At 45.4% G+C, this 18,789-nt stretch overlaps 1 protein-coding gene across 1 annotated transcript in view; it reads right to left on the bottom strand.

The window, feature by feature from the left end:
• The window catches only part of LOC124616245 (protein unc-13 homolog 4B-like), a 191,123-nt gene that overhangs the window by 33,714 nt on the left and 138,620 nt on the right, over positions 1-18,789 (bottom strand). The window contains exons 7-8 of the mRNA XM_047144552.1: positions 10,136-10,342; positions 5,123-5,320 (exon numbers count right to left, since the gene is read on the bottom strand). Coding sequence (XP_047000508.1) covers positions 5,123-5,320; positions 10,136-10,342 — 405 coding nt within the window. The remainder of the gene's footprint in view (positions 1-5,122; positions 5,321-10,135; positions 10,343-18,789) is intronic.

The raw sequence follows: 18,789 nt of genomic DNA, 5'->3' as shown, positions 1-18,789 counted from the left end.
CCCAGGTCGACGGTCACGTGCACCTTCCGCCGACCACTGGCGACAACATCGATGTACTGTGGAGTCCTCACGCCCCACGTGTTGAGCAATTCGGTGGTACGTCCTCCCGGCCTCCCGCATGCCCACTATACGCCCTCGCTCAAAGTCCGTCAACTGCACATACGGTTCACGTCCACGCTGTCGCGGCATGCTACCAGTGTTAAAGACTGCGATGGAGCTCCGTATGCCACGGCAAACTGGCTGACACTGACGGCGGCGGTGCACAAATGCTGCGCAGCTAGCGCCATTCGACGGCCAACACCGCGGTTCCTGGTGTGTCCGCTGTGCCGTGCGTGTGATCATTGCTTGTACAGCCCTCTCGCAGTGTCCGGAGCAAGTATGGTGGGTCTGACACACCGGTGTCAATGTGTTCTTTTTTCCATTTCCAGGAGTGTATTTAAATGATTAACATTGCAAGATCACAGGTTAATGTAAGTGCGAGACTAGCCATTGCAAATGTGAAGTGCTGGTACATTAATAACCGGTGTAAGCGTCAGAATTCTGAATGTAAGCATGCGGACGAGCATGCATTGACTTACAAAGATGCCGAATGTCAGTTTGTGAGGTGGGTCTCCTTGCTGATGAATTTTATCGATCAAAACTGGAACAGTCATTGCTGTTGGTGGATGATGTCGACCGATGATGTTCGATATGCGCTCGACTGGAGACAGATCTGGTGATCTAACAGCCCAAAGCATCATGTAGACACACTTTAGAGCATGTCGGGGTACAACTGCGGAAAGTGGGCGAGCGTTATCCTGTTGGAGAACTCCACCTGGAAAGCTGTTCATGAATGGCAGCACAACAGGTCGAATCACCATACTGACGTACAAATATACAGTCAGGGTGTGTGGGATAACCATGAAAGTACTCTTTCTGTCGTACGAAATCGCACCCCAGAACATAAATTCAGGTGTAGGTCCAGTGTGTCCAGCGGCGCAAAAAGGTCGATTGCAGACCCTTATCAGGCTCCTTCTAACCAACCCACGGCCTTGACTGGCACCGAGGCAGAACCGGTTTTCATCAGAAAACACAAAAAATCTCCACCCTGCCCTCCAGTGAACTCTCGGTTGACACCACTGAAGTCGCCAATGGCGGTGGTTTGGGGTCAGTGCAGTTCGTTGCATCACTGTGGTGTCAACTGCTGCTCGAATTGCTGCCGCAGATTCAGTACTACGCCCCAGAGCAGTAAACCGATTTCGATGGTCTTCACTCTCGGTATTGCCATCTGGCTGTCCGGAGCGCGGTCTCCTTGCAACCATACATTCTCCTGGTCACCGCTGCCAGCAATCATGTACAATGACTACATTCCTGGCACGCCTTTCTGCAATATAACATTCAGTTTCTCATAGTCCTATTATACGACCTCGTTCAAACTCAGTGAGGTGTTCATAATGGCGTCTCTGCAGCCTTAAAGGCATTCTTGACTAACGTCAACTCACCACGTCAAAATCTCAAAGGTAATCAAAGCTCACGACAGTTACAGTGTGTATTTAAAGCAAACTTGATTCGCTACTAGCGCCATTCTTGTGCGACTGGCACGAAATTTGAATAGACATCATCTTTCAGATACAGAAGCGCGCCTACCAACTTACGTTTATGTCACACAACTCCCTCATGGTGTTGCGATTTTTTGCCGTCGCTGCACAGACCGGTTCAATCATCACACACGTTTCAATAAATCGGTACAACAAAAAACGAAACGTGAAAAGTATCAGTCTAACCGTTGGGTAACGCCTTGAACCTGGCGTCGCCCTTTCTTCCACATCTTCATAAGTACACAGAAGACACTTCTATCTTCCAAGATGACCACAGTCATGAAACTTCCTGGCAGATTAAAACTGTGTGCCAGACCGAAACTCGAACTCGGGACCTTTTGCCTTTCGCGGTAAAGTGCTCTAGCAACTGAGCTAACCAAGGACAATTCACGATCCGTCGTCACAGATTTACTTCCACCAGTACCTCATCTCCTACCTTCCAAACTTCACAGAAATTCTCCCACGAAACTTGCAAGGTTAGCTTAGTCACAGCCTGCTACTCCGCTGCAGAGTGAAACCCTAATTCTGGAAACATCCCCCAGTCTGTGGCTAAATCATGTTTCTTCCAGGAGAGCTAGTCTTGCAAGGTTCGTAGGAGAACTTCTTGGATGGTAGGAGACGTGTTCTGGCCGGAGTGAAGCTGTGAGGACGGATCGTCAGTCAGACTTAGGTGGCTCAGTTCGTAGGTCCCGACTTCGGGTCTCGGTCTGGAACACAGTTATAATGTGACAAGAAATTTATATCAGTGTACATACTGGTGCAGAGTGAAAATCTCATTCTGACTACACACGTGTTCATAGGGCAGCAAGAATACGTTTTGGGTTGACGAAAAGTACAGAACATATCGCAGTTCGACTATACCCATAAATCATTCAATCTCAATCACAAGTAAAACGTTCGGGATTAATTTTATGTCCTGTGCGCTTATAAACAAAGTGCCACTACCAGATTTTTGCTTTACCAAAAGTACAGTTCAATAGCCAGAACACGGTAGCACTGGGAGGGAAAGAAACATAAATGAATGTGTAAGAGACAAACTGGAAGCTGACGACTTCTCCTTTTGTTTGTTTATTTCTTTTGCACATAACTAGAACCGTACATCGTTTTCAGTCTATTGCATATTTTATGTCCTCAAAGAATATACATTGCATTCTATAGGTAGTAAAAATTAGTTGATAGCACAACTTCTGCCTTACTATGTAACCAAAACACCTTTGATGCAAGTACAGTTTACATGCACAAGCGTAATAATAATATAATTATCGTTATTCTTTAATCAATAGAACATTCTTCATCGTAATCAAATGAAAGAGTTTGCTGTTATTATTGATAAATGTGAAAGTTGTTTAGGAATAAGAGAAATATGTTTTATATAAGTTTGGCAAAGTATTGAAGCGATATATGATACATTCTTGTTTTTGTTCCTTTTTTTAATATAACATCCCTCTATCTCACGTTACGTATCAACGATTTTCCAATACAACCAGAATTAAACATTAACGATTTCAATTTTGGTCTGAATATTTTTCATTTTTACGTAACAGACAGGAGGATACCTACGTAAAACAAAAATGTTCCATAGGTCTCGGGGTAATTTATATACCCACACTCAGTTTCTACCTTTGGAGAAAAGAGAACCACTTGCATGAATATCAAGAGCTCAGATGGAAACCCATTTCTAAGCAAAGAAGGGAAAGCAGAGAGGTGAAAGGAGTATATAGACGGTCTATACAGGGGCGATGTTCTTGAGGACAATATTATGGAAATGGAAGAGGATGCAGATAAAGATGAAATGGGAGATATGATACTGCGTCAAGAATCTAACAGAGCACCGAAAGACCTGAGTCGAAACAAGGCCCCAGGAGTAGACAACATTCCATTAGAACTACTGACAGCCTTGGGAGAGCCAGTCCTGACAAAACTCTACCATCTGGTGAGCAAGATGTACGAGACAGGCGAAATTCCCTCAGACTTCAAGAAAAATATAATAATTCCAATCCCAAAGAAAGCAGGTGTTGACAGATGTGAAAATTACCGAACTGTCAGTTTAATAAGTCACAGCTGCAAAATACTAACGCGAATTCTTTACAGACGAATGGAAAAACTGGTAGAAGCCGACCTCGGGGAAGATTCCGTAGAAATGTTGGAACACGTGAGGCAATACTGACCCTACGACTTATCTTAGAGAAAGATTCAGGAAAGGCAAACGTACGTTTCTAGCATTTGTAGACTTAGAGAAAGCTTTTGACAATGTTGACTGGAATACTCTCTTTCAAATTCTAAAAGTGGCAGGGGTAAAATACAGGGAGCGGAAGGCTATTTACAATTTGTACAGAAACGAGATGGCAGTTGTAAGAGTCGAGGGACATAAAAGGGAAGCAGTGGTTGGGAAGGGAGTGAGACAGGGTTGTAACCTCTCCCCGATGCTATTCAATCTGTATATTGAGCAAGCAGTAAAGGAAGGAAAAGAAAACTTCGGAGTAGGCATTAAAATCCATGGAGAAGAAATAAAAACTTTGAGGTTCGCCGATGACATTGTAATTCTGTCAGAGACAGCAAAGGACTTGGAAGAGCAGTTGAACGGAATGGATGGTGTCTTGAAGGGAGGATATAAGATGAACATCAACAAAAGCAAAACGAGGATAATGGAATGTAGTCGAATTAAGTCGGGTGATGCTGAGGGAATTAGATTAGGAAATGAGACACTTAAAGTAGTGAAGGAGTTTTGCTATTTGCGGAGCAAAATAACTGATGATGGTCGAAGTAGAGAGGATATAAAATGTAGACCGGCAATAGCAAGGACAGCGTTTCTTAAGAAGAGAAATTTGTTAACATCGAGTATAGATTTAAGTGTCAGGAAGTATTTGTATGGAGTGTGTCCATGTATGGAAGTGAAACATGGACGATAAATAGTTTAGACAAGAAGAGAATAGAAGCTTTCGAAATGTGGTGCTACAGGAGAATGCTGAAGATTAGATGGGTAGATCACATAACTAATGAGGAGGTATTGAATAGAATTGGGGAGGAGAGGAGTTTGTGGCACAAGTTGACTAGAAGAAGGGATCAGTTGGTAGGACATGTTCTGAGGCATCAAGGGATCACCAATTTAGTACTGGAGGGCAGCGTGGAGGGTAAAAATCGTAGACGGAGACCAAGAGACGAGTACACTAAGCAGATTCAGAAGGATGCAGGCTGCAGTAGGTACTGGAGATGAAGAAGCTTGCACAGGATAGAGTAGAACGGAGAGCTGCATCAAACCAGTCTCAGGACTGAAGACCACAACAACAACAACAACAACACTCAGTTTCTAGACGGTTCATCGCTTCCGGTTTCTGGGGGAATCTAAGACACTGATCGCACACTTAAAGAAAGCGATCGTTATGAAGTAACGCCCGATAGGTATGCAACACACACACCTAACATACAGGTAATGAGGGTACGACCTTAACTGACCAGAGCTACAAAGGAAAACTGCCGTAGCCTACGCTTACTTATGATAGTCAACAGTAGCGTACCGCAGTCTTGGAGCTCTAGGCGGTACTTACGTAGAGGTGGTCGTCAATGGCCTGGCGCACGGCGGGCCGGAAGCTGTCCCAGGCGACGTCGAGCAGGCGGCAGAGGTGCCTGGGCCGCAGCCGGGCGTACAGCACGGCCAGCGTGTCGTCCATGTGCCGCAGCCACGCCTCGCGCTCGCCGCCCAGCTGCTGCGGGTCCAGCAGCGCTCGCCGGACTCCGCACACCACCTGGCTGCACACAGGGGCCACGCTGCACACGTTGGCTACGTTTCTGGCATCGAGCTGAACGAAACAAGCTGTCAGGGAAAAAGAGTTTGCCACCACCTGGATACCTAATGCGCGCAGGGCTAGATTCGAGGGGAGCAAGGAATGAAAGAACAGGTCTTACCAAAAGACAGGGTCCAGTCACAGTAATGTGACCACAGCCTATATTCGACGTCAAAGTGCAATAACCTATCACAGAAGGCAACTGGCAGCATTAGAATGAACGGTATATTTAGTGTGTTGCTGTGGGAAAGGGGTGGGGGGGGGGGGGCGGGGGGAACATAGAAAACAGTACTACAGTCGGTGTCACATTGCAGAAACAAAGTGTATTGTCTGTTGTTAGAAAGGGCGTGGTAATTAGCTTTCGGGCCAAGGTTCGAAGCATTTCTGAAACAATTCACACGCCGCCGTGTTTAAAGTATAGTACGTATGGCAAAATGGCACTATCCAAAACTGGTGCAGAGACAACTGTGGTGCATCACGCGCCATAGATGACAGGGGCGAACAACGGCTGCGGAGACGTGTAAGGCGAATAGATGTGCAACTGTTGAGCAAATGACCGTCCCTATGAACCAAGCAGCTACCAATGGTGTGTCCTCAACAACCGTTCAGCGAACGTTGCTGCGTATGGACCTCCACAGTAGGAGCATGGTTCATGCAGTAATGATGACTGATGCTCATCGGCGACGGACGCTGTAGTTTGCACGCTAATACCACAATTGGGCGTCCACTGAGTGGCAACAGGTGTTCTTTTCAGATAACAGTTGGCTCAGTCTGCATCTACCTTTGGGGACCATGTCTAACCTTCCATCCAGTTTGTTTCTCCACGTCACAATGGCATCTGCCAGCATGACAATGACATGCAACATTTCACACAGCTTGCATTCTAAGTGTGTGGTTCGAAGAGGGTGAGTTTACCGTACTACCCTAGCCACCAGAGTCCTCAGATTTGAACCCAGTCGAGAATGTCTGAGACACCTCGATCGGGCTGTTTGCTCTCATCCGAGAACCCTAGCGAAGTTGGCTGGGGGCACTAGAGTCAGAATGGCTCCACGTGCCTGTCAGTACCTTCCAGAACCTCGCTGGCTCTCTGTAGAGAGCTACTGAGGCCTTTGACTTGTGGTCACATTAATGTGAATGGACAGTGTAAAAGGATAATCTGACTCAGAAATGCAAACAATAACCACAATAAATGCAGTCTGTTCGAAAGTGCATATTTTTCCACACCTGTAAAATCAAAATCCGCAGAAATTTTTCCCGGGGTCAGGGAGGTACAAGACTCTATATTTGTCATTTGTGATATAAATCAGTTGGTCAGTTCGGAGACCTGTCATAGCACAAGAACTACATTTTATAGGTGGCACAAAAGGCTTATTATACCCCAGAGAAGGGATGTTTGTCCACTTACGTTAAGAAGTGTATGAAGTGTATGGGAATTCTGTAATGAATAAAAATCGTGTACACCAGTTTCCATGGTGGCGTGTGTGTGTGTGTGTGGGGGGGGGGGGGGGGAGGCAGGGGGGGTACAAGAGGTTTTTCTCCACAACGCAATAAAGACTTTGCCTGTCCCATTCTTCGATAGAACTCATGAAAATTATGAGGGTGTTCCTACAAAAAAGCATTGCAAGTTACATCAGGTCCCAAGCATGCTTATTCGGTTTCACGTCAGCAAATAAACCGCATTCATCCATTTCGGCTGATTCCTGCCTCTGGTAGGAAGGTATTCAAGTGCGGTGAGCTTGGCCATTTTCACCTGTAAAAACGAACCCTTCTCCCAAATTCTGACCATTGACCCAGCTGGAGGATCCTGTTGCAATACTGGACTGTTGTTAAATTAACCCCCACAGCGATGAGAGGCTGTCTGTCTCTGTAGGAGGACTGAGGTTCCATCCTCGTACTGCCAGTGATTTTCCTTGGTGTGAGGAGTGGGGTGAACTCAGGCTCGTGATACCAGCTGAGGTCCTACTTGAGTAAGAAGGTCTGGGAAGCTGACAGCAGCCGGGAGAGCAGTGTCCTAACCCTATGCACCTGCATACTGCAGCCGCTTGGTTATTACTAACACATTTGATAGTATGTTAAAATATTATGTGTTTACTCATGCCAATTTGTGTGGAACATTCGGTTTCTTCTTTTTATATAGATAACAGACTATAAGAAAATAGCAAATGAATAAATAACTCAAATGACGCCACTGGGAGGGGGCAGTAGACGGAGCTTTAGCGATGAGAGGCGTCCGTTATAGTTACAAGATACTGGCACAAAATCCAACTCTCATACCTCCCTGGTGAGCCTGTGAAACTACATTCCTGGGGAAAGTTCATTGCTACTTAGCAGCCGCCACATTCCTCTCTGACGATCTTCTTAGGCGCGCAAACCCTGCACTCCTCGGTGGAGAGAACCCACTATTGTTGGCTCAGGTTCAGTTCCTAGTTATACCAATTTCTTCGTGCACCAGTTTTCTAGGGAGCGGCTGATAGGTACTGTTGATTAGAATGGACACCTTGAGACCAAATTTATCGTGTAGAGACAGTTGTACACCGATTATGTACTCACAGTTTTCCCAGTTGCCTCCAAAAACACAGTGGATAGTTATGTTGCATTCTTTTTGAGGTAACTAAGAGCCATAATTTGTACGTAGAGGTCATCAACTAGTTTTATTGACTGTCGGCGGCCACTATGTGTGGATCATCGATGTCCTTAGTCTCACGATAGATCTTGAATGTTTGAATATTGTCTCTGTGGTGTAAGCTACGTCGGCGGGCAACTTGCCGTGCTTACAATCGTTCATGCACTAGAGTGACAATATTCCCTTGGAACTCACTCTTTGAGACAACGTTGACAGACTGGACATTATAGACTAGCATCATTATGGTTTTCACAACTGGAGACAGAGCTGTAGTGTACTGGGGTTGCAGATGTATCTCCTTCACATAGATGGACTTATACAGGGTGTTACAAAAAGATACGGCCAAACTTTCAGGAAACATTCCTCACACACAAATAAAGAAAAGATGTTATGTGGACATGTGTCCGGAAAAGCTTAATGTCCATGTTAGAGCTCATTTTAGTTTCGTCAGTATGTACTGTACTTCCTCGATTCACCGCCATGATTTCATACGAGATACTCTACCTGTGCTGCTAGAGCATGTGCCTTTACAAGTACGACACAACATGTGGTTCAAGCACGATGGAGCTCCTGCACATTTCAGTCGAAGTGTTCGTACGCTTCTCAACAACAGATTCGGTGACCGATGGATTGGTAGGGCTGACCAATTCCATGGCCACCACGCTCTCCTGACCTCAACCCTCTTGACTTTCATTTATGGGGGCATTTGAAAGCTCTTGTCTGCGCAACCCCGGTACAAAATGTAGAGACTCTTCGTGCTCGTATTGTGGACGGCTGTGATACAATACGCCATTCTCCAGGGCTGCATCAGCGCATTAGGGATTCCATGCGACGGAGGGTGGATGCATGTATCCTCGCTAACGGAGGACATTTTGAACATTTCCTGTAACAAAGTGTTTGAAGTCACTCTGGTATATTCTGTTGCTGTGTGTTTCCATTCCATGATTAATGTGATTTGAAGAGAAGTAATAAAATGAGCTCTAACATGGAAAGTAAGCGTTTCCGGACACATGTCCACATAACATATTTTCTTTCCTTGTGTGTGAGGAATGTTTCCTGAAAGTTTGGTCGTACCTTTTTGTAACACCCTGTATAAGGATTTCCTGTAGCCGAAACGTACTGAGAAACAGATTTGCGACCGAAAGAACACAAACTAGGGAAGTAATGAGAGTGGTGAAAACGGGATTTAAGCAGCTTATTTGTGCAAATATGGCGCTTTCCTGTGTTGAAAACCGGATCCCATTTCAGACGGAGGCATTTCGCAAAAGTTAAATTTGTAATAAGAGGGGCGTTCAATAAGTAATGGAATCCCTTTCTTTTCTGAAAGCAGGTTGGTTTTACTCAGGATTCCAATACACGATATTATTCCTCACTCCGTGGGCTACAAAATCGTATTTATTTAACATAACCTCCATTCACTGCGACGGCTTTACGCCACCTTACTGGGAAGGCTTGTATGACAGCATGGTACCAGTCTACTTGAGTACACCAGCTGGTGGACGACTATGTCAGCACTACCAACAGAGACGTCCAGTTGTGCAGCGAGATATTCGATTGTCATCCGTCGATCAACTTGAACGAGAATGTTGGCATGTTCCAACATTGCAAGAGTCATAGCTGTGTGCGACCGGCCGGCATATGGGAAACTGGACAGGTTTGTGCGATCTTATTGCTATGATGACAGTCGTTTCACCCAACGATTCACCGTGCTTTTGGTGACTGCCAGGTCTCTGTAGACATACTGCAAGCGCCTATGTATATATGCGATGATCTGGGTTTCCGCCAAAAGAAACTCAATGACCGCTCTTTGCTTGGAATGTGCCTCCGTTACAGACGTCATTTTGAAGGCTACATATAGCGCCGCCATTTATCGGCACTTTATGAAACTGCAGTGGCTGAAGCGGGAATACTGAACGATGTCCCACATCATATTTCGCAGTTTTTCAACCGAAATGTACCGAAGAAAAAGGTGTTGCATTACTTATTGGACGCCCTTTGTGTCTTTCTCAAGGTGATAGATGTGGAAGTAATTTCTTAAATCTGGAGATAAATTTTTTGTGCTTTGTTAGTTTGCGCTTTTTTCGTCAGTCTCCGCGTCGACTACCCTAGGCATGAATGTGCCAGAAAGGGTCGCGTCGGCGCTCTGGGCTGACCTTGCGGGCGATGAAGTCTATCCTGGCGCAGAGGTGGACGGCGAGCGTGTTGGCGGTGTCCTCGATGGTGTCGGCGAGCCTCTCCTGCAGAGCCTCCACTTCCTCCGGCTCCGAGCTTCGGGCCGCCACATCGTCCAGCGACAGCTCCGCCAGCTGCTGCACCAGGAAGGCGCGCGCCTGCTCCATGTTGCTCACCGACACGCACAGCTGCAAACGCACACCGTCACATATTTAATTAGTGCTGGTGTATACTGCCTGGAAGACGTGATTACATTGATTACAGTGAAAAGTCTCTGCAGCGATGCCCAATTTTCGGGGGCAATACCTAGTGGGCTGAGACGTGCAGTTGGATTGAGCTGGGAGGCGTGCTGGAGTAGTCTGTGCACTTGTGCAAAGGCTCTGTGCCACGGTGGCGTGGTGCATACCGCATTTTCCTAGTGAGGAGGCGACTCGGGTTCGAATCCTAGCTTTGGTACAAATTTTCAAAAATGGTTCAAATGGCTCTGAGCACTATGGGACTTAACGTCTGAGGTCATCAGTCCCCTAGAACTTAGAACTACTTAAACCTAACTAACCTAAGGACATCACACACATCCATGCCGGAGGCAGGATTCGAACCTGCGACCATAGCGGTCGCGCGGTTCCAGATTGTAGCGCCTAGAACCGCTCGGCCACTCCGGCCGGCTTAAAAATTTTCATTGAGCGTTTCAGTTATATATAAGGATTACTGTGTATGCACATGTTAGTGAACACTCTATACGTACTCTTCCTACCTGTGACATTTAAGTATGTATAGTGTGTTCACTTAAAAGGGTCCCCATCACGTAGTTTATTCTGTAAGTAATATTTTATTGCCAAACTTACGTCATAAGTTACTATAAATTACAGCAGCTGTTGTAAATGTTGTCCATCCGTCTCTATGTACTTGTCGATGCTTCTGACCATGTTCCTGGGTACTCTTGTGAGATTTACACTGTCTGTTTCGTTTATGGCTTCCATAATGTTTGACTTCAGTTCCTGCAGAGTATGGGGATCGCTACTGTAAACAATATCTTTCAAGCAGCCCTATTGAAACGAGTCTGGACTACTAAGATCAGGGGATCGTGGGGGGCCACAATCCTGTCGAAATGAATCTTTCACCGAAAAATTCCTGTAGCATCTCCACAGCAGAGCGAGATGTATGGCAAGTGGCGCCGTCCTGTTGCAACCAGTAGTCGCGGTCATCCTCTTATAGTAAGGCTATGCACTGTTGGATAATTTCTCGGTAGACAGTAGGAGCCACAGTTGTTTCAAAAACCAAAGTCCTTTTATTCGTAGTCTTGATACTGTACTCCATAAGCCTTTTTCTTGGGAGGGGGGGGGGGGGGGGGTTAGAGGAGACTCAATGAAAGTGTGCGGGTTGTTAGTACCCCAGTTCCGGTGGTTCTGGCTATTAACGTACCCACCAAGCTTTATCTTTAAAATACACTTCGTCTAAAACGCCACTGTTGCCTTTAATCAGGGTTTTGAACCATTGAAAGTATTCTGTCATAATAAGCGTTATTCAGTGCATGGAAAAAAACTGAATGCAGTACGGATAACATTTCAGTATTACACTGAAATGGAAAAAGTCATGGGATAGCGATATGCACATATAAGCTCAGCGCGTTGGTGGAGCAGTCATTTGTTAGTTTGCTGATTTCATGTGAAAAGGTTAGCGAGGTGATTAAGACCGCAAGACGGGAATTAACAGACCTTGAACGCGAAGCTAGAAGCAAGGGACATTCCTTTTCGGAAACAGTTAGGAAATTCTATTTTCCGAGATCGATTGTGTTGAGTGTTTTTGCGAGAATACCAACTTTGAGGCATTACCTCTCACCACGGATAACGCAATGGCCGACAGCCTTCACTTAACGACCGAGAGCATCGACATTTGCGTAGAGTTGCCAACGTTGCGTGAAATAACCGCAAAAATCAATGTGGCACGTACGACGAACGTATCCGTTTGGAGAGTGCGGCGAAATTAGCCGTTAATGTGCTATGGCAGCAGACGACCGACGCTAGGGCCTTTGCTAACAGCATGACATCACTTGTAGCGCCATTTCTGGGCTCGTGAACAGATCCTAGATGACTGACTAACCGTGGTGATTTCATTTGGTAAGAGCTGATGGTAGGGTTCTAGTGTGTCGTAGACCCTACGAAGCCATGGACCTAAGTTGTCAACAAAGCACTTTGCAAGATGGTGGTGACTCAATAATGGTGTGGCTGCGTTTACATGGAATGTACTGGGTCCTCTGGTCCAACTGAACTGGTCATTGACTGGAAATGGTTATGTTCGGCTATTGGACATCATTTGCAGTCATTCATGGACTTCAAGTTCCCAAACAACGATGGAATTTTTATGGATGACTATGCGCCATGTTTCCGTGCCACAGCTGTTCCTGATTCTTTGGAGAATATTCTGGACAATCCGAGTGAATGATTTGGACAGCCAGATCGGCTGACATGCATCCCATCGCACATTTATGGGAGATAGGTCAGTTCGTGCATAAAATTCTGCACCGGTAACACTACCAAATTATCGACGGCTGTAGTGGCAGCATGGATCAGTATTTCTGCATGGGACTAGCTGCGCTATGCCGAGTAAACGGAGGTCCGATACAATATTAGGATGTATCCCATGACTTTTGTTACCTCAGTGTATTCTCTATACAATATGGGATGAACCAAGTGAAATGTTCTTTTCCTGGCTTAAACTACGCTAAGAGTTATGGGGAGTTTATGTAACTGCTGCTTTAACATACTGAATGGCCTGCCTTTTTAAAACTGAGTTTCGTTTGACACGTTTCTTCTGTAACATCGAACTTGTATCACGAAATTTTGTAAGTAACTTCTGACTAATACACGCATCAAAAAAAATTTTCCACCACCTCGGTTCCGAGAATTCCGGAACCTGTACAGAAAATTGGAATAGAGATCAACATAATCATTTTCGCCCCTTTTTATTGCTCATGAAAACCACATATTGCATGTTGTACCACCATACAGCGAGACCTTTAGAGGTGGTGCTTGCTCCAGATTGCTGTACACACCGGTACTTCTAATACCCAGTAGCAAGTCCTCTTGCATTGATGCATGCCAGTATTCGTCGTGGCATACTATCCACAAGTTCATCAAGGCACTGTTGGCCCACATTGTCCCACTCCTAAACGGCGATTCGGCGTAGATCCCTCAGAGTGGTTGGTGGGCCACATCTTCCATAAACAGCCCTTTTCAATCTATTCCAGGCGTGTTCGATAGGATTCATGTCTGGAGAACATGCTGGCCACTCTAGTCGAGCGATGTCGTTATCCTGAAGAAAGTCATTCACAAGATGTGCACGATGAGGGCGCGAATTGTCGTCCATGAAGACGAATGCCTCGCCAATATGCTGCCGATATCGTTGCACTATCGGTCGGAGGATGTCATTTACATATCGTACAGCCGTTACGGCGCCTTCCATGACCACCATGTACATCGGCCCCACCTTGCTGCACTCGCTGGACAGTGTGTCTAAGGCGTTCAGCCTGATCGGGTTGCCTCCAAACACGTCTCCGGCGATTGTCTGGTTGAAGGCATATGCGACACTCATCAGTGAAGAGAACGTGATGCCAATCCTGAGCGGTTCTTTCGGCATGTTGTTGGACCCATCTGTACCGCGCTGCATGGTGTTGTGGTTGCAAAGATGAACCTCGCCATGGACGTCGGGAGTGAGGTTGCGCATCATGCAGCCTATAGGCTGTTTGAGTCGTAACATGACGTCCTGTGACTACACGAAAAGCATCATTCAACATGGTGGCGTTGCTGTCGGGGTTGCTCCGAGCCGTAATCCGTAGGTATCGGTCAACCACTGCAGCAGTAGCCCTTGGCCGGCCTGAGCGAGGCATGACATCGACAGTTCCTGTCTCTCCGTATCTCCTCCATGTACGAGCAACATCGCTTTGGTTCACTCCGAGACGCCTGCATACTTCCATTGTTGAGAGCCCTTCCTGGTACAAAGTAACAATACGAACGCAATCGAACCGCGGTATTGATCGTCTAGGCATGGTTGAATTACAGACAACACGAGCCATGTACCCCCTTCCTGGTGGAATGACTGGAACTGCTCGGCTGTCGAACCCCCTCCGTCTAATAGGCACTGCTCATGCATTGTTGTTTACATCTTTGGGCGGGGGGTTTAGTGACGTCTCTGAATAGTCAAAGAGACTGTGTCTGTGATACAATACCCACAGTCAACTTCTGCCTTCGGGAGTTCTGGGAACCGGGGTGACGCAAAACTTTTTTTGATGTGTGTGCTTCTCACTTGTGCTTCCTTCTCAGATTTCTCCGCCAACACATATCATTACATTTCATCAAAAAATAGTTTCAATCTCGAAGACACGTTCTTCAACAGTTAAGTGTATTTTAACAAATAAAAATACACTATTACGCAACCTTGTTCAAAAGCCAATGCTCAACAGTGACTGGCACAACTTAAGTGCTCAGGTAACAAACAGGCCTGCCGCTTCAGCTCGAGTGGTAGTAACAATATAAACATTATTTCACCCTTCTTACACCAGTACATGCATTTCAACAACAATATTCATTTAGTACTAAATTCTGAAAGATGGAGCCTCTTTTAATTTGAACACTTTGTAAATTCTCAAATGAACTGAAGGATCGACAGAAGAAACTAACTTACAAGAGCGTATTTTATGTTGCAGCGTGCTATATGTTTTCTTAAAATCAATAAGATTAAACAAATCATACAATAGACTAGGCTTTCTAGTGACAGATATGGTAAAACTTGTCGCCAGCATGTGCTGCATTCGAAAATACAACGTATAGTTGAGCAAACCAATCTTTACTAAACTGAGGGATAGTAATGTTTTTCGTCTAGATACTGCGTCACCTTAGCATATGTCTTTCGAATACACTCAAAGCACAGGGTGTTTTGGCGACAGTAAAACCGAGTTTTAGAGAAGTGTAGATTTGAAATCTACATCTACATGCACGGTAATCCATAAGTACCTCCGGGGCTTAAGTAGACGATTGCATGAAAACTAAAGACATACATAAAAGTGACACATATCGGTGAATACAGAATCTCTCCAATTTTCGACTGGTCATATATGCGTCGTGGCGGAATTCCAATAGGAAATGGGGGGGAGGGGGGGGGGCAGGCATGCCAGAACATGTAGACCAGTGTCGTCAAACTTTTTTTTTAAAGAGCCAATAATGACATTTCCGGGCAGAATCTCTGGCCGCATATCTTATTATTTGTTGATAACCAACATAAAGTATTGTATTTTGAGCCCGCAGTCAACTATTTGCAGTAACGGCGCCGTACGTTAGCGGCCAGTTAAAAGTCGGCGCCATTGGGAACGCTTCGTGTCAATTGTTCTCTGTTTCCGACTGCTACCATTCTTAGCGAAAAGATGCTGTGTTTTCTGTGTAAGCGGATGACTAACTGACTAACAACAGTTTTTGTACTTATATTTAGATGCATTATGTAGTATAAGACAACATCACGAATGTTTACTAAATGTTTTGAATACCCTTTTCGTCTACTCGTTGAGTTGTATTACAACAGCTGTAATTTAATTTTTTATATCTTTGCTGCAAATCTGAAATGCATTTGAAGATGACATAGACTGTAATGAGCATCGCGAATCCATGTTACGTCCGTCTAAAAATTTTATCACAGCAGCTTTGTGTGGTAATGCGATGTATACCAGGACATTACTGGGATTGTCTGACGCCAGTATTGTTACTCGCTTAGAGCCACCCATTGTCCTCCACTGAGTAAACGTGGAGGCGCGAACCCACCATACCACACAAAGAAGGCCGTTACTCCCTAGCAATTAGCAAATAACATTGTGACGACCTCTAGAACTCCTAAGATTCGATCACATACAATTAAGGTCGAAAACGAATTGAAGGCTCTCAAATTAGCCTTTAAAACTGAGTCAGACTATTCCAGACCATTCAGCAGTAAGGAAATTGTTATATAACTAGGGAAGGCCGAAATGCACGCTATAAGCTCACGCAGGATGGCGTGAGGTCTGAAACAGGATACGTAATGAATGCTATAAAGAAAAATACGTAGCTGCTGGAATACTTAACTTTAACCCATCATTTGTATACATCGTTCTTGATGAGACATGCTTCATACGATAACTATCAATTGCTATGGCGCCTTGCTAGGTCGTAGCCATTGACTTAGCTGAAGGCTATTCTAACTATCTTCTCTGCAAATAAACGAGGCTTCGTCAGTGTTGCATCGCTAGCTCAGTCGTCCGTACAACTGGGGCGAGTGCTAGTAAGTCTCTCGAGACCTGCCGTGTGGTGGCGCTCGGTCTGCGATCACTGACAGTGGCGACACGCGGGTCCGACATGTACTAATGGACCGCGGCCGATTTAAAGCTACCACCTAGCAAGTGTGGTGTCTGGCGGTGACACCACAGAAATGACAACAGCTCTCAAAGAAACGAAAGCTAGGAAAGCATCTGGTTTGAGTGCATCCATTCGGAATTCCTCATCCACAGCAGGAAACAATTAAGAAATTGGCTAGCAGCGTTCTTTACTGATATATTCCAAACTGGAAACATATCCCATGATTTGAAAAGAGCAAAAATCATTCCAAACTGGAGAGCCACAGACCCATTGCTTTCCTTAGCACAGTATGTAAACTTTTGGAAAGAATACTGTATAACAGTATCAGCCACAAAATTTTCCAAAAGCTGCCTGTTGAACAGCCAGGATTTCGCCCAGTCGGCACCTGCACCGACCAGTTTCGCCCACTGACAGCTTTAACAGAAGCTGGATTCCAAAACAAAGAAAAGACTTTAATGGGTTTATAGCTCTAAGAGCGGCTTATGGTACTGTATGGAGGCAACGAGTTATATTCAAACTTTGAAGAGTCGTAACATCTCTTAAAATTGGAAACTTCATCAATGCTATGTTAAGCAATAGAAGTTTCCAAGTTCTAATGGGTAATAAAATGAGCCCTCTGATGAAGCCTAATAATGCCGCTCCACAAGGATCAGCGGTAGCCCCTCTTCTATTTTCCCTGTACATAGCAGATCTGCCTAAGACAACATCAATGAAATTTGGATATGCTGGTAATTGGGCTCTTGCTTCGACTCACAAAGGCCTGGGCATTAATTAGTCTGTCTTGACTGAAGACCTACAAATTGTTGGAAAATACTTCTGTAACTGGAGAATACAGCCAAGTGCTGCCAAAACAGAAGTTACCAACTTCCACCTTAGCAGCAACCTTGAAGACAAGAAAATAAAGGTACATTTTGAAGGGAAACAACTGTACCATAACAAATGTCCACGTTAACTAGGAGTCACTCTTGACAGTATGCTCAGCTTCAAATAGAACTTACTGTAGACTGCAGCTAAGATGAAATCACGAAACAACATCGTGCAGAAACTTCGTGGTACGACATGGAGATTATCAGCTCCAGCGCTAAGGACATCTGCTCTTGGACTGGTGAACCCGCTGGCAGAATATTGCGCTACAATCTGCATAAACAGTCCACACACCAGACTCTTCGATATGTAGCTCAATCAGACTATGTAAGTCACAAATACTCCAACTTTCTGGCTGCCTACTCTTAGCCATATCGCTCCCCCATTTTTGCGCCGTGAAGATGCTCTCAAGCGGGAGTTTACAAAAATAGCTGGTGATCCTTACCTCCCTTTGTATGAGGAAACAGACTTCGCTCACGTCACCCACTTCTAAAACGTGCAAAATCTCTGGTGGACAACGGAGCAACAACAGCAGACCGATCGACAGAAGTATGGGGAATAATGCGACCCCAGAACAGCTGAAGATGCCCTGCATTTCGACCAGGACATCAGGTTTTGAAGAGTATCGCAAGGTCTCGTCTGCACACGTTAGAATAAGGACAAATTGTAGAAGATGTGATGACTCGATATACAAATGCGGATGCGGACTAACAACATTGCCCAGCTGTGACTGTGGTGCAGAACGACGAACTTCTGAGCACATCATACGTACGTGCACAAAACGATCCTTTCCTGGGGATCAGGAGGACTTCTTGATAGTAACCAAGGCAGTTGGACATAAGCCTGTGACCTTCCGTGCTTTGTAAATAATGTAAATTTAAACATGACATGCTTTTCTACATGTTAAATATCTATATACACTCCTGCAAATTGAAATAAGAACACCGTGAATTCATTGTCCCAGGATGGGGAAACTTTATTGACACATTCCTGGGGGCAGATACATCACATGATCACACTGACAGAACCACAGGCTCATAGACACAGGCAACAGAGCATGCACAATGTCGGCACTAGTACAGTGTATATCCACCTTTCGCAGCAATGCAGGCTGCTATTCTCCCATGGAGACGATCGTAGAGATGCTGGATGTAGTCCTGTGGAACGGCTTGCCATGCCATTTCCACCTGGCGCCTCAGTTGGACCAGCGTTCGTGCTGGACGTGCAGACCGCGTGAGACGACGCTTCATCCAGTCCCAAACATGCTCAATGGGGGACAGATCCGGAGATCTTGCTGGCCAGGGTAGTTGACTTACACCTTCTAGAGCACGTTGGGTGGCACGGGATACATGCGGACGTGCATTGTCCTGTTGGAACAGCAAGTTCCCTTGCCGGTC

Source organism: Schistocerca americana, chromosome 1 (assembly GCF_021461395.2).
Source record: "Schistocerca americana isolate TAMUIC-IGC-003095 chromosome 1, iqSchAmer2.1, whole genome shotgun sequence".
NCBI lineage: Eukaryota > Metazoa > Arthropoda > Insecta > Orthoptera > Acrididae > Schistocerca > Schistocerca americana.
The sequence above is the reverse complement of the archived record's forward strand: the minus strand, read 5'-3'. Positions and strand labels throughout refer to the sequence as shown.